The sequence below is a fragment of the Thyridium curvatum genome, assembly GCF_004353045.1.
Source record: "Thyridium curvatum strain D216 chromosome Unknown NODE_75_length_202845_cov_76.514972, whole genome shotgun sequence".
Taxonomy (NCBI): Eukaryota; Fungi; Ascomycota; class Sordariomycetes; order Thyridiales; family Thyridiaceae; genus Thyridium; species Thyridium curvatum.
Window position 1 is genome coordinate 156,847 of NW_022156830.1, and position 14,063 is coordinate 170,909.

The window sequence follows — 14,063 nt, forward strand, 5'->3', positions numbered from 1 at the left end:
GAAGATTAGATCCATCTACCCATGCTTCACAGCCGGCTTTGCCCACACTGCATAATCCCTCTCCTTGACAATCTTGCCTTCGGCGTTCCACTCAATCGTGCTCGCACTGAACAGCTTGCATCGCTCGCCCTTCTGGTACGGGACCCCCGGCATATCCTCCTTGAGCGTGAACTCGAATACGCATTCCCATACGCAAAAGTCGACGGCGCCGCGGACCGAGGTCGTCTCGAGCTTCATGTCTCCGAACAGAGTTGCCATCTGCTTGAACGCCTCTGTGAGCGCCTTCTTGTCCATATGCAGGGCCATGATTCCTGGGCCAGTACATCAGCATTCGTAAAGGTAACAGCGAGGAGGGAGTCGTTTTCTATGCTCCCACAGGCCGCTCGCGAGCTCACCGTAATCCGAGTAATCCAGGCCCTCGTCAACAAAGTATGACATGATAGTGTCCAAATCTCCCGCTTGCCAGGCTGCCGTGTATTTCATCATTCGATCCCTCATCTCCGCCTCGGCGGACTTGAGCTCCTCCAGGAAGCCATTCTGTTGCGGTGGTGCGGACATGACCAAGTCTGCACTGGAACGAAAAGGAGAAACGCGGGGACGGACAAATACAGGACTTTGGGAAGAAGAGGGCTTTCTATGGCAGCATAATATACGGCATTTTGTATTCGGTGGCCTGAGACTTTGTGGAGAATCCCCATGCTATTTCCGTTCTCTTGGGCATCATGTTCGCACCATGCTTCCCAAATGGGTATACAGTAAGCACAACGCGACAGAGAGACAACTGCCGATCAAGGTTGCATATTTGACTGAACAGCTTATTTGATTCGCTCTTGATTGCATGTCAGGTTTGTCATTATGTAAGGTGAGATGGTTCGGGGCCAACCGACCACGGACCATGGGGTTCGGCTCAAGTGAGAAGCACACACGATTTGGAGATCCAAAGGGTCTCTTACGACATCTATATTCACGGAAAGGCAAAGCACGTTAATAAAGTAGTTTCTTGTATTCAGTGTATTCAGCAGATATCGCACTGCGATTTGCAATGTGTATTCACCTGATTTCGGTGCGACCCCAACCCAAAAAGCGGCCTGGCTTTTTGAAATAGAAGTCTCCGTCCATGCAACGCTGGCTTCATGTCGATGGTGGTTGCTCGTAGAATAAAGGAATCAATCAAGCCTGACAGAGCCAGCTCATATCCTAACCCGCTTGGCCGGCCGCTTGTCAAAAGACAAATTCTTCTTCTTGCGCTTGTTCCCTGCGTCTCCCCCACGGTCGTTGTTGCAATACCCCATGCTGACCATGTTCGCATCGCGACACGAGTTGCACACCCAGCCCGAGCGGCTCTCGACCGTGTCTTCGTACTCCTCAAAGAGTGTGAACCTGATATACCGCTGTCCGTTCTTGACAGAGAGCGCGCCCTCGTGGACGTGCCCGCAAGCCATCCGTCCGCTGCCGATGGGGCGATGCTCGAGCGACCGGCACAGCCGGGCAGCCTCTTGCAGCGTGGCAGCGTCAAGCCGCCGAGAGAAGTCAGCCTGCTCTTTAACAATTTGCTCGAACTGCATCTCGATAATCTCGTCCCGGCACGAGTCGCAGACGGCCCGCGCGCGGAAGGTTGGCGTGTTGAACGTGAAACGGCGGCCGGCGAGGCGAAGCCCCCGGACGCCGCTGGGACCGTTGACCAAAGGGACCGAGTGGCCACAGCTCAGTGGCTCGCTCATGTCTGGCTCGCTCATGTCTGGCCCGCTCATGACTGGCTTGCGAGGGGTCTTGCGAGGGGTCTTGGGAGGGGGCTTGAGAGCCCTGGCTTTGCAGAGCCTGTTATCGGCTTGTGCGGCGGGAGCCATGACGGCGCGAAAGAGTTTCGAATACATCGAGAAGGTGAGCAGAATGCGAGGAGAATGATGGGGGAATACCGGACGAGCGAAGGTCTAATCTGAGGAGAAAATGCAGCTTAAGTAGCTTGTAGCATCCTGGACAATGCAACAAAGACTCCAGGGAAGGACAATGGCCTTGTCACTTTTGATTTCATTGTCCTGGCAATTCACTAATAGCAACCTCGAGGAGTGAAGACAAAGAATATTCACTAATCCTGTTCAGCTCTGAAACGCCCCTTTGTCTTTTCGTACCACCAGCCCCGACCATATTCACTCCAGCTTCCCAAAGACCCAACCGATAGTGAATTGAAGAGGGCCCTACCCATTCACGGATTCTCCACCATCCGCGAGCACACAACATTCTTCCTGCCCGAGATGCTGCAGCTCGTGAGCTTCCCGCCCTGGTCCTGCAGGCTGATGTCAAACAGCCTGGCCTTCTTGGCGCTGATCGTCCTCGCGTGCTTGGCCGCCGTGAGGGCGTGGGCGTCCTCAAAGGTCGTCGAGCTAAAGTTGGCCAGCGCGACCGGCACGTCGGGCAGGCCCGCGAGCGTAAAGTCCTCGACCACCCAGGCCGCGCCCGTGCCGCACGGCGCGGCGCCGGCGCCCTGGCCCGCCGCGAACTCGTAGCGCACCTCGCCGCCCCTCGACAGGTTCTCGACGCGCACGAGGCCCGGCGTGCCGTCCTCGCCGGGCGCGACGGCGCCCATGCGCACCCTGTCGCCGGGCACGATGCTAAAGTTGCCGGCGCTCACGTCAAAGGCCGTCGACGGGTTCGGGTACCACTGGTGCCAGGCGTTGTACGTCTCCATGCCGCCGTCCCAGAAGATGTCGACGCCGGCGCGCAGCAGCGGCGAGTCGGCCGTGTCGGCGCAGCCCAGGCCGACCCAGAAGCTGGCCATGTAGAGGCCGGCCTGGTTGTTGCCCGTGGGGCCCTCGGTAGGCATGCGCGCCTGGGGCACGACGATGGTGCCGACGGCGGCGCCGATGTCATCTGCCGTGAGCCAGGCGCCGCCGCGGACGGACTCGGGCGCCTTGTTGGTGGCGGCGTCTGCAGCAGTAGCGGCAAGCATGACGCGGTGACGCTGCTGGGGCTGCGGTGCCTGGCGGTAGACATCGTAGGTTTTGGCAGAGACACCGAGGGCAGCGACGAGGGCGCAGATGGAGGCGGACGTCTTCATCTTGGCGGTCTCTGGGGAAAGCTGTTGTGATGATGATGATTAAGGGCTGCGGGCAAAACGAATGACTTGAGCGAGGGGGCACAACACTGCTTTACACCCTCGGGGCTGGGAAAGGAATGCTGGGCAGGGTTGTCGGGGAGGGATCGCCAACCTTATGAATGAAAGTCATCGTTGGCCATGACGTTGTAGGGCTGCCAGAGGAGGGTCTTCACTTCCCCCCTGCCCCTGGTGGTGGTGGTGGCTAACTAAGGCAGGCGAAAGGGGTAATTCTGCAGGTACGTGCATTCGCAAAGCAGGGGCTCAACAGCATGTTTACAAGCAAGTCCGATGGATGGATACGAGCAGGTGCATAAGCGCCGGTTGATCGCGGCGTCTAAAAGGGGTTGAATGGGTGGCGATTGCGGTCTGCGAGAGCATCCTTCGAGGCTCGTCTGATGTCCACTTGGCCCTGTAGGGCACTCTACAAGTAACTAGTTACAGGGACAAGAGGGAGAACAAGAGGGAGAACAATCACACTCCCCGCGCTGTGTTTCGTGGCACATGAAACGCTGGACCGTAATTGGGGTGATCCTCCCAGGGTCAGCTTTTGCAGATCTGCAAGCCCCTGCCGCCACTGGAGCACAGCTCGATGCGGGCCTGGCGTGCCGAGTGCGCAGGCTGAAATGAGATGCATGCGGATCCGAGGGAACCGGACGTCGTGCTCCTCCTGTCCTAGACATGGCGTGGCATGGGACAGGCAGCGACGCAGCGGGCCTCGGCGAATCAGACCTGCTTGCCGGCGCAGAGATTGCTGCTTGTTACACGTAGAGTGAGCTCGCACAAGACGACGACGATACGACGCGGGCCACCTGGGCTGAGTTCGTATTGTAGAGTGCAGAGCTTTGTTGTCCACGATGAAGCAAGGGCGTACGGTATGGACGCCTGCAATTCCAGCTGGATATTGATCCAACGCGAGCAGGAGAGATCGGTGAAGTGGAAGTCTAATTGTTTGCCGTCTGGAGAGCAGAGGGAGGAGTTGCCGTGACCCGGAAAACGACTCCGTACATGTAGGCACTACGCACGCACATGTTACATTGTTGAAGCACAGGCAAGACAGGAACAAGACACGGAACGGCTGGCGGAAAGCTTGAGAGTTTGGAGGAGGGACGGCACGAACCGATCGGGCGGGTTTCGATCTGGTGGCGGTGGTCTGTCTCAGACTCTCAGTCGACTTGTCAGTTTACAATACCTGGCTGGCTGTGTTGAGTGCTGATGCCCGTGACAATGAATTCTTGCCGGTTTTGCAGGCGAAGCACGGGAGAAAATGGATGCCTGAACCATCACCCCCCCTTCATGCTGTTGATGCCTGCCGGAAAGCCTGCCGGATGGGCTGCCGGAATCCACACTCGCGCAAGACTTGGCCCACCAAACACAGGCTGGAATTGACTGTCAACGCTCTTTACTCCTTCAACCACACATATTTGATCTCCTGTGAGTGTCAGTCTTGATCTTCTCGTCGAGGACATCATTTGCGCAATCGCCTCTTTGCGGCAGACCCCTTGATGCGGAAGATATCGCCGTCCACAATCTGGCGTGATGGCTCTCAGCGTCCACAAACAGCGCACTTTAGCGGCCTAGCAAGCGCTGAGGCCCTGGAGCGGACTGGACACACGCAGAGAACACACACACAGAGATGATGAGAATGGGACGAACAAGGTGAGTTGAATCGCAAGGGTTTCCATTGAGTCACTAGCCAGAGTTATCTCTGGCTTCCTTATATTCCTTTTCTCTCCTTCTGTCGGTTGCCGTCCACCAACTTTCATACTATCTGCTACCCTCCAAATCCCTCGCGTCTACCACCCACGGCCGGCCATCTTCTCCTTGTCCAGCAGGCTATCACAGTTGATGCCGACCATGGCCTCGCCCAAGCCGGTGCTCGCCTCGGCCAGGACCTTGGCGTCGCGGAAGTGCGTCGTCGCCTGCACGATGGCCTTGGCCCGCTTGGCCGCGTTGCCCGACTTGAAGATGCCGCTGCCGACAAAGACGCCGTCGCAGCCCAGCTGCATCATGAGCGCCGCGTCGGCCGGCGTGGCGACGCCGCCCGCCGCAAAGTTGACGACGGGCAGCCGGCCCAGCTCCGCCGTCTGCCGGAGCAGCTCGGCGTCGACGCCGAGCTCGCGCGCCATGGCCCGCAGGGCGAGCGAGCCGCCCTCCTTGAGCGCCGCCTGCGCCCGCGCGATGTCGGCGTTGACGGTGCGGATGTGCTTGACCGCCTGCACGACGTCGCCCGTGCCGGCCTCGCCCTTGGTCCGGATCATGGCCGCGCCCTCGCCCACGCGCCGCAGCGCCTCGCCCAGGTTGCGGCACCCGCACACGTACGGCACCTTGAAGTCGGCCTTCTCGATGTGGAAGGCCTCGTCGGCGGGCGTCAGCACCTCGCTCTCGTCGATGTAGTCGACGCCCAGCGCCTCGAGGATCTGCGCCTCGACAAAGTGCCCGATGCGCACCTTGGCCATGACGGGGATCGTCACGGCCTGCTGGATCTCGCGGATCACCTCCGGGTCCGACATGCGCGCCACGCCCCCGTCCTTGCGGATGTCGGCGGGCACCCGCTCCAGCGCCATGACCGCGCACGCCCCGGCCTCCTCGGCGATGCGGGCCTGCTCCGCGTTGGTCACGTCCATGATGACGCCGCCCTTGAGCATCTGCGCCAGCCCGGCCTTGACGGTGAAGGCCGACTTGGTCGACGACCCGTTGGTGGCGACGGCACCCGTGGTGACGGTGGTGGAGGCGTTGTTGGTCATTTTGTTGGAGATGTCAAAGGATTGGATTATGGATTATGTCTTTTTCTTGGTTCTCTCGACAAAGGGTCAAACACGAAATGGCTTTTTATACACCTTGACGACTTGGTATCTTGCTTGGCGGATTGGCACGGATGAGTCGACCCAGGACAAATGGATGGAGCGGCATTTTTTTTTATCTGTCCTCCCCTCCCCCGCAAAGCACTGCCAAAGGGCGTTCGACCACACCGATCTCCCCATTAGGAGACTTGCTTAGGGCTTCCTCTCAGATGACTCAACTCTCCAGCCCAACGGACACACCAAAGAAGCGGGCCGATCTCGGGTTTTAAGAGATTTTTTTGCTGGTGAGCCGCGCCGGCCTTCGGGTACAAATGCCTTATCCGTCCAAAGTCGACCCCGAGCCGCCAATGGCGCCCGACCAATCTATTACGCTGCGATGATCGGTCTGGGGTTCGCATCTCCTAGGCGACTTTTCGAACGGAACGGTTTCTACCTGTCGAAGATGCAATTTACCATGTCCTAGGCCGGTGACTGCATATGGCAAGTTGACTCTCTGCTCGGATCGAAGTACATAAGGGTTGAAGGGTTGAAGGGGTCCTCTCGGGAGCCCCCGCACTCGCCGCGAATTCTCGGCAAGCATCGGCTTCCTCCACCGACGAACGCGCAATCAATCCATTCGAGTCACCACCAAATTCTGGGAGGGGAAGATGGCCATCACGGTGGGCGTGCTGGCGCTGCAGGGCGCCTTCATCGAGCACATTCACCTACTGCAAAAGGCAGCGCCTCTGGTCAAGAGCAAAGAGGGGTTCGAATTCATCGAGGTCCGGACCCTTGAGCAGCTCTTGCGCTGCGATGGGCTCATCATTCCCGGCGGTGAAAGCACGACACTCTCCTTGATCGCGCAGAGAAACAATCTGCTCGAGCCTCTGCGAGACTTTGTCAAGTACGCGTCCAGCCCGAATAGTTTCGTGACAATGGCACTGACGAGAACGCCTCTTTTGCAGGGTCGAGCGGAAACCGACCTGGGGCACCTGCGCCGGCCTGATCATGCTCGCCGAGGCAGCCAACTCGACGAAAAAAGGCGGACAGGAGCTCATCGGCGGCCTGGACGTGCGTGTACACCGAAACCACTTTGGCCGGCAGATCGAGAGCTTCGAGACAGGCCTCGACCTCCCCTTCCTCGCCGAACTACAAGCTGAAGGCGAAAGCCCGCCGCCGCCTTTCCCTGGCATCTTCATCCGCGCGCCCATCGTCGACAAACTCCTGCCGCACGTGCACGGTGAACAGGCTGCCGAGGCGAAGAAGGATGATACGGTCGTGGCACCGGCAAAGGAGCCACGCAACGAGAGTGCAGCCAAGAAGATGTCTGACACAGTGGAGGTGATGGGCGTCTTGCCGGGACGTAATCCTGGAGATGCCGAGGCGGGGGACATCATCGCCGTGCGGCAAGGGAACGTCTTCGGCACCAGCTTCCACCCTGAACTGACGGACGATCTACGGATCCACCAATGGTGGTTACAAAAGGTTGTGGATAGCAAGTCATAAGAGTTCAAATAGAGGTTAGATTTAGAAGTGAATGCATGACTTTATTAATCGTCTTAAATGGCTAGCTCATTGTCTCAATCTGGATAGCTGCCTTTTTCCACCCTGCAAGCTTGATGGTTCCTTAACTAGTTCCCCTCAGTTCTTCCGTCCCGGTATTTTGGGTACGTTTCAGGTCCGGGGACATCTCGTTCAAAGCTCATTATACCCCCAGCTCGTCTTGCCGGCGTCGGAGCGGTCAAAGTTGCGCACGAGGTCGTAATAGAAACGGCAGGCGTCCATGTGCGAGTGCATGTCGATGCGCTCGTTGACGGTGTGGATGTTGATGCTCTCGCCCTGGCGCGTCGGCACGAAGCGGTACACGTTGCGCGTCAGGTCCAGGTAGTGCCGCGTGTCCGTGTTGCCCGTCATGAGCTCGCCGACGGGCACGACCTTGCGGTGCTTGGACCCGAACGTGTGCTGGATCGTGCCCGAGAAGAGGTCCCAGACCTTGCCCGACGTGGGTGACGTGTGCGCCGGCTGCGTCTCCTGCGTCGACCAGATGGCCAGCGTGCCGTTATAGTTGACGTCGTAGTAGAAGCCGTCGTCATCGCCGTTGTCGTCGCTACCGAACTCGAGCTCGTCCGGGCCGAGGCCGAACGTCTGGCCGTCAAAGGCGTCGACGTCGAGGCGGTAGCGCTTCACGATGGGGCGGATGTATTTCAGGATGTTCCGCTTGACCTCGTTGATCGAGTTCTGCGGCGCGACGCGGTAATTGACGCCGAGGCGCACGACCTCGGGCATGGCGTTGATCTTGGCGCCGCCCTCGACGAGGTCGACGGCCTGCGACGTCTGCAGCCGGTAGTGCGTCGCGGGGCCCTGGCGCACGAGCTCCTTGACCAGCGCCTTGAGGTCGCCCTGGCGCACGAGCCGCGTGAGCCGGCGGTCGGCGTGTGGCGAGTAGCGCGCCTGGCAGACGAAGTGGTCGTGCACGGGCGACCCTTCGATGAGCTTCGGCTCGTAGGGGTGCGACTCGAGCGCGTGCACGATCTCGGCGATGATGCCGATCCCGGTGTGCGGGAAGGGGATGGACGAGTGCCCGCCCAGCACGCGCAGCTCGAACCAGATGTCGACGTGGCCCTTCTCCGAGACGGCGGGCAGCGCGTACACCGTGTCGTCGACGACCTGCAGGCCCATGCCGCCCTCGTCGAGGATCATGGCCATCGAGTCCTTGCCGTAGCGGTCCTCGAGGAACGGGGCGATGGTCCCCGCCCCACGGCGGCCAGAGGTCTCCTCATCGAAGCCGAACGCCAGTACGATGGTGCGCTTGGGAGTCCAGTCGTCCCTGGAGAGAAGGGCCTCGAGGGCCGACAGGAGCGCCGTCAGGCTGTTTTTGTCGTCGCTCGAGCCGCGGCCCCAGAGGAAGGTGCCGTCAAAGTAGCCCGAGAAGGGAGGGTGCGCCCAGGTGGACGGGTCCGCGACGGGGACAACGTCCTGGTGGGCGGCGAGCATGAGGGGCTTGAGAGACTCGTCCTTGCCCTTGATGGTGTACACCAGGCCAAGGCGGTTCACAATCTCCTTGGTCATTCGCTCGTGACTGTGCTGCCAGGTTAGAATTTCTCATCTCTCGGGCCCTCCAGGTGGGAAATTGTTCCAGATACTCACACTTTGGGGAACTGCTGCTCCAGGACCCTGTGCAGATCCAGGAAGACATCCCACCGCTCATCGACATCGACCTCGTCCATGTCGTCGAAGCTGATCGAGGGGACGCGGACGATCGCGCCGTGCCTGGCGACCTGTCTCTCAAGGGCCTCGTTGCCGGAGAACAAGTCACTTGCCAGAGGGAAGCCATCATCTCCCGGTGCCACCGAAGGCGGCAGGTCACACTTGAACTTCTTGCTGGACTCAGTCTCAAAGGTCAGAGCATGCTGGGCGTAGGTGTCTGCCAGAACTGCGGCCGCGGCGGCCGAGGTGAGGCCGAGCCAGAGCAGTTGTCGATACATCTTCAACAATTGGGAACCGGCGTGACCTCTTCGGTGTGATGTTGTTTCCCTTCAATTTCGGGATAGGCAAAAGAGGATATCATTATCACCGAGAGCGGCGATGGAGCTGCCTTTTATCACAAAACCCGCCTTGGCAAGCCGAAGCCGGCCCCAGGCGCGGGGTTCGCTAGAGCAGCGATCGGATCCGCAGATCCCCACAGGCACGCGATAAGAGGCTTGCCGGATGAGGAAGCTGGCTCGGATCATCGTCGATGATGTGCCAGTTTTCGAATTCGGTACATGCATGCACCCTCAGAAGCTTATCGCACGTCGCGCCGTGCCGTTTATGCAACGGCGAACCACTAAACACAAGGCTCTCGGGAGAGCCAAGTTAGCACATTCGTTCCCCTCCAGATGCAACGCTACTGAATTGCAACATCATCATGGAACGAGCACGGCGGGCGAAGTGCGCATCAGCTTCGGTTCGAGTACGTAAAACCATACGAGAAGGACTCTCCCCGCGGTCGTAATATGATCTTAGAATTACGAAATCACTCTCCCAGATATCCGCTACTCCACGCTATTGCAAAGTTAGCTTCCGCTTCTTTCAAGCCGTCCGTGCATGGCCCGGTGCTTACCTCCTGGGATCACGGCCGCCGCGTACATAACCTGCGAGATGGGCCGCAGATCCTCGTCCGTGTGGTCCCGTAGGTGCTTCTCCCAGAAGCCGACGACCGCCTCGATGCGGCGGCGCAAGTACTCGTCGGGACCGAAGCATTGGATGCCTAGACAAGCGCCGAACTCTCTAAACGCGAGCCGGCGCGAAGCATCGCGCCGCATAAGACTCGAGTCCTCTCCGAGAAGCCTGTGACCCATCTGCAGTGCTTTCTCGCCCAGGCCATCGGCCCAGCCCTCACCCTTGAAGAAGTGGCACATCCACAAACCCATACCCAGATCGAGCGTGTCACCGCTGGGCGTGAGTTTGCCTTCCCGATGCATGATCTCCGAATACTCGTCAATTTCTCTTTTCAAGACGGTAGCCTGTCCGCCGCTCTGAATCTGTGCCGTGTGTTGAAGAAGCCGGTAGACAACATAGCCCGTGGCTGCATCCAAGTGGCCCTCAGAAGGCACTAGGACGTCTTCCATATCCATGGATATCTTCCACACCATCCTGAGGCAGCCCGAGGGCCTGCGCAGAAGAAAGTGCGGGTGTATTGCCTGTGCTAGCTCAATGGCCAGCTCATTGTACGCGGGGTCACCGGCTGCCAGGGACAGTCGGTTGAGAGCGAACATCCATAGCGTCAGATAGTGGTGGTACTGGCCGTCGCCGTCGGGCCCAGTCGCCGAGTCCTTTCCGATGCGCAAGCCCCCGTTCAGTGGATGGTCCTCGGTCGCGCCGGTCAGCCTCGACGATCCGTCTCTTGTGCGGCCGAGGACGTCATGCACAGTCTGCACGAGGCGCTTGGCCAGAGAGAGGAATTTGTGGGATCCGGTCTCTTTGAACAGGGTGATGAAGTTGACCACGCCAAAGGCATCGGTCCAGAGGTACCGGCCGCGATACCCGCCGGCCCCGGGCTTGTCTGGTGGGGTCCACTCTGCAGCGTCCTGCTCGGACGACTCATCGACCGGACCGTAGACGCTCCTGGTAGCCTTGACAAATAGATGAAGCTTATTCCGGTCCATTGTTCGTGGGAAGTAATGGTCTCTTGAAGATGAAGGGTTCGCTTTGCCTAGCCCATTCTTTCTTGGGAGGTTTATATCAATCCCCCCCAGTCTCCCGGCCTTGGGTGTCACGCTGACATAATTATGACGCCCATCTAAATCAACACCACGGGCAACGACGACAGCAGAAAATACATCAACCGAATACATCAACCGAGCAAGGTTGCTTCCATGTAAAAGCGGAGGGAAAATTATGAGGTAAACTTGAAGTTTGTTCATTCCATACAGTCCTTCTTTTTCTTCTACTTGATGTTACTGACGTTGTCATGGGGCCTGAAGCATGGAGAAGCCTGTGGGCATAGTGTTTTTATTGCTGTCTAGCAAAGACTGGGTCCAAGTTTGTGCATAAGACAAGAGTTGTAAGGAAATCTAAAGTAGACGGCGGTGATGTTTCAAGACAATGCCATCGACTCCTTTCCAAGACCACCGATATTTGAGCCGACCAAAACTGCCAATGCGGCCACGCTTCTTACGAATATTTGACTTGACTATGATGTCTTTGAGACTCAAAAGGCCTAATAATCCACAGACAAGTTGACCCAGATTTTGAGTAGCACTAGTTGTTATCTTCGGACCTCATCGGCTATTCCCTTACTGCTGTTCTCATCGACCTCTAACGAAGGATGCACGATTGCCCAAGCCACACAAAGGTGATACTTTTTTGACAAGTCACATCCCTTTCGTCTCGTCCCTGTAGACAGTAAGAAATAAAACTGCCCGGTTTGAAAGCTCGACGACGTTGATAAATATTATAACAGGGTGGCCGCTTCCTTATCTACTTTCTCTTTCCGCTACCATCAAGCGAGGATATCTTGCAAGTGTTCAATTTTAATCCTGTATTATCTCTGGGTTACGTCAGTGACTGTCATTCCGTAAGGCTGTATGCTGTTGTAAGTCACCTCTCAAATTTAGCAAGTACCCTGGGCGGACAAGAGCGGGCCGAGGAAGCCAAAGGGCTTTTGGTTTACAATTCAGAGCTTGAATCAAATATGATGCCATTGTCCAAGTCACCAATTTTCGGCTCGGGCCTGGGAGATGTCATTTCGGTTTCCTTTGTGGCAGAAGGGGGGCGCTTCCATATATTGACCGTATATTCAAGACTGTGCGCCTTTGTGTGCATCCATCCTATTGCTCCTGTGCATCCATTCTATTGCTCCTTGTTGATACAGAACAAGAAAAGTGAGATCAGTCTGGCGTGCACACTGATTGATAAGATTGGAGTGAATTTGAACCTGAGACGTATATGTAGCGCAGATAAGTTATTTCGCCAAATTCCGAGCCCCGACCCACGGTGTGCGCTCAACCACCCGACATGTGCTTCTCCTCCACCCAATCTCTCTTTTCGTACGCACGCAACAAACACACCTCCTCGTTACCATCTTCATCATCATCTTCACCCGCCATCCTCGACGTCGTCGTCACAACCATGGCGAGCCCGGTCCCTAGCACTGCGGCTCACACAGAGGCAATGGCCGACATGTCACGCACACGGGCTGAGCTGGAAGTGGCTGCCCCTCCGGCAAGTGATCGTGAGGTTGAGAAAACCATCATTTCGCTCCTCAGATTCAAAGCCACCCTCGACTCGCTCAATTTCCCAGTGACAAGGGACTTTACCGCCACTCTCCTCCCCGAACATTTCCAGCCTTTGTGTCAACACCTCGACCATGACCTCCAGCCAAGCGACGCGCTTGACAAGATTCGGTACGTACTCTTCTTTTGGACCCTTCCTCTGAGACTGTATCTTTCTTTTCGCCCGGGGAGATAGAGAGAGAAATAGAGAGAGTTGTGACGGCTAACAGGCATCTATTATCGCCGCTATTCAGTCTCTCCTACGACGCGACAACCCATCTTCTCACCGTTAGCATGGGTGGCCCTGGCGTGGTGCACGACGCAACCAATCGAGGTATCGCGGATCTCATCAAGCAGGAACTGGGCCTCGTCAGGAACCTAGGTGGCACCACGGGCCGTTTCGCAAGCCAAATCTACGACATCGGCTCGGCACTGATTGAAGTCGAGAACTTGTTGTTTCGGCATCCTGACACCCAGTTCAGGTACATTCCTGCGAAGTACCCGGGTGTCGTCCTCGAGATTTCATATTCTCAGGCTTGGAAGGGCGTTGAGGAGAGAGCGCGCAAGTTCATCCTCGACTCACGCGGTCAGATCGCCGTCATACTCAACATCGATTTCCCCGACCAATCCGACACCAACAAGCCCGACAGTAACAAGGCAACACTTTCCATTTGGCGGGCACATTTCTCGCACGAGACGGGTGAAAATGGTGATTTCCTAGGCGTCCAGACCCAAGTGAACCAAGAGGTAAGTTCAGACCATTCTCATACCCGAAAAGACTCCAAGTAGGAGCAAGAGGGAGCAGGGGTAACTAATAGTCACAACCCTTTGCCACTAGGAATTCCGATCCTCTACTGGCCATGCCATAAACAGCGACAAGGCCTTTTCGCTCTCTTTACACGACTTTGCCCCGAGGCACTTCTGCGACGGTGTCGAGGATGTCTCCCTTTCCTTTTCGTACAAGCAGCTCGCCGCTGTCCTCGACATAGCCGAGAAGTTCGAGATGAGTACAAAACAACACGAGTCGTCAGAACAAAACACAAGCAACCAGCTCGAGCGCAGCCAGCCTCCGCCGATCGGCAGGCCCAATGCTCGGGAGGTGGCCCGTATGCGCCAGGAAAAGCTCGATGCTCGTGACAAGGACTATGAGCCTGAGGAGGATGTTTAGATTTGTATTCTTCCGAGAACTGGCGGGATCATCGAGACATGGGAGCCAGCTAGGGTCCACACAGCTGTATTATAGGCGATCACTGATCAGGTAGCATTGCAGTAGTCAAGTGCCATGTACTTGTAGAGAATAAAAGAGACATCTCACCCTAGCACTTGCCAAAGACTTGATGAATCGCTCCGGTGGCCAGCCTTGGTCTCACGGAGCAGGCGTGCAAGTGGCGGCGTCAGGTTTCGGGATGCCCTGGCGCCGACAGGTCAGGAACC

General features: G+C 57.4%; 8 protein-coding genes across 8 annotated transcripts; 2 read left to right on the forward strand and 6 right to left on the reverse strand.

Moving 5' to 3' along the window:
- Positions 1-15: 15 nt before the first annotated feature.
- On the reverse strand, positions 16-558 carry E0L32_009878 (uncharacterized protein; the record flags this gene model as incomplete). The annotated part of the gene is made up of 2 exons (XM_031144889.1): positions 16-311; positions 396-558. 2 exons carry the CDS (start codon positions 556-558, stop codon positions 16-18), a joined length of 459 nt encoding a protein of 152 aa, XP_030990400.1.
- Positions 559-1,190: 632 nt separating this feature from the next.
- E0L32_009879 (uncharacterized protein) lies at positions 1,191-1,847 on the reverse strand (the record flags this gene model as incomplete). Its single annotated transcript, XM_031144890.1, has 1 exon — positions 1,191-1,847. The coding sequence occupies one exon, from the start codon at positions 1,845-1,847 to the stop codon at positions 1,191-1,193; it is 657 nt and encodes a 218-aa protein (XP_030990401.1).
- Positions 1,848-2,203: 356 nt separating this feature from the next.
- On the reverse strand, positions 2,204-3,055 carry E0L32_009880 (uncharacterized protein; the record flags this gene model as incomplete). The annotated part of the gene is made up of 1 exon (XM_031144891.1): positions 2,204-3,055. One exon carries the CDS (start codon positions 3,053-3,055, stop codon positions 2,204-2,206), a length of 852 nt encoding a protein of 283 aa, XP_030990402.1.
- A 1,832-nt stretch (positions 3,056-4,887) lies between these two features.
- Positions 4,888-5,838, reverse strand: E0L32_009881 (uncharacterized protein; the record flags this gene model as incomplete). The annotated part of the gene is made up of 1 exon (XM_031144892.1): positions 4,888-5,838. One exon carries the CDS (start codon positions 5,836-5,838, stop codon positions 4,888-4,890), a length of 951 nt encoding a protein of 316 aa, XP_030990403.1.
- A 704-nt stretch (positions 5,839-6,542) lies between these two features.
- Positions 6,543-7,380, forward strand: E0L32_009882 (uncharacterized protein; the record flags this gene model as incomplete). Its single annotated transcript, XM_031144893.1, has 2 exons — positions 6,543-6,778; positions 6,840-7,380. 2 exons carry the CDS (start codon positions 6,543-6,545, stop codon positions 7,378-7,380), a joined length of 777 nt encoding a protein of 258 aa, XP_030990404.1.
- A 189-nt stretch (positions 7,381-7,569) lies between these two features.
- On the reverse strand, positions 7,570-9,359 carry E0L32_009883 (uncharacterized protein; the record flags this gene model as incomplete). Its single annotated transcript, XM_031144894.1, has 2 exons — positions 7,570-8,953; positions 9,022-9,359. The coding sequence occupies 2 exons, from the start codon at positions 9,357-9,359 to the stop codon at positions 7,570-7,572; spliced, it is 1,722 nt and encodes a 573-aa protein (XP_030990405.1).
- Positions 9,360-9,889: 530 nt separating this feature from the next.
- E0L32_009884 (uncharacterized protein) lies at positions 9,890-11,021 on the reverse strand (the record flags this gene model as incomplete). Its single annotated transcript, XM_031144895.1, has 2 exons — positions 9,890-9,918; positions 9,977-11,021. 2 exons carry the CDS (start codon positions 11,019-11,021, stop codon positions 9,890-9,892), a joined length of 1,074 nt encoding a protein of 357 aa, XP_030990406.1.
- Positions 11,022-12,372: 1,351 nt separating this feature from the next.
- On the forward strand, positions 12,373-13,797 carry E0L32_009885 (uncharacterized protein; the record flags this gene model as incomplete). Its single annotated transcript, XM_031144897.1, has 3 exons — positions 12,373-12,761; positions 12,884-13,376; positions 13,468-13,797. The coding sequence occupies 3 exons, from the start codon at positions 12,373-12,375 to the stop codon at positions 13,795-13,797; spliced, it is 1,212 nt and encodes a 403-aa protein (XP_030990407.1).
- Between the last annotated feature and the right edge of the window lie 266 nt (positions 13,798-14,063).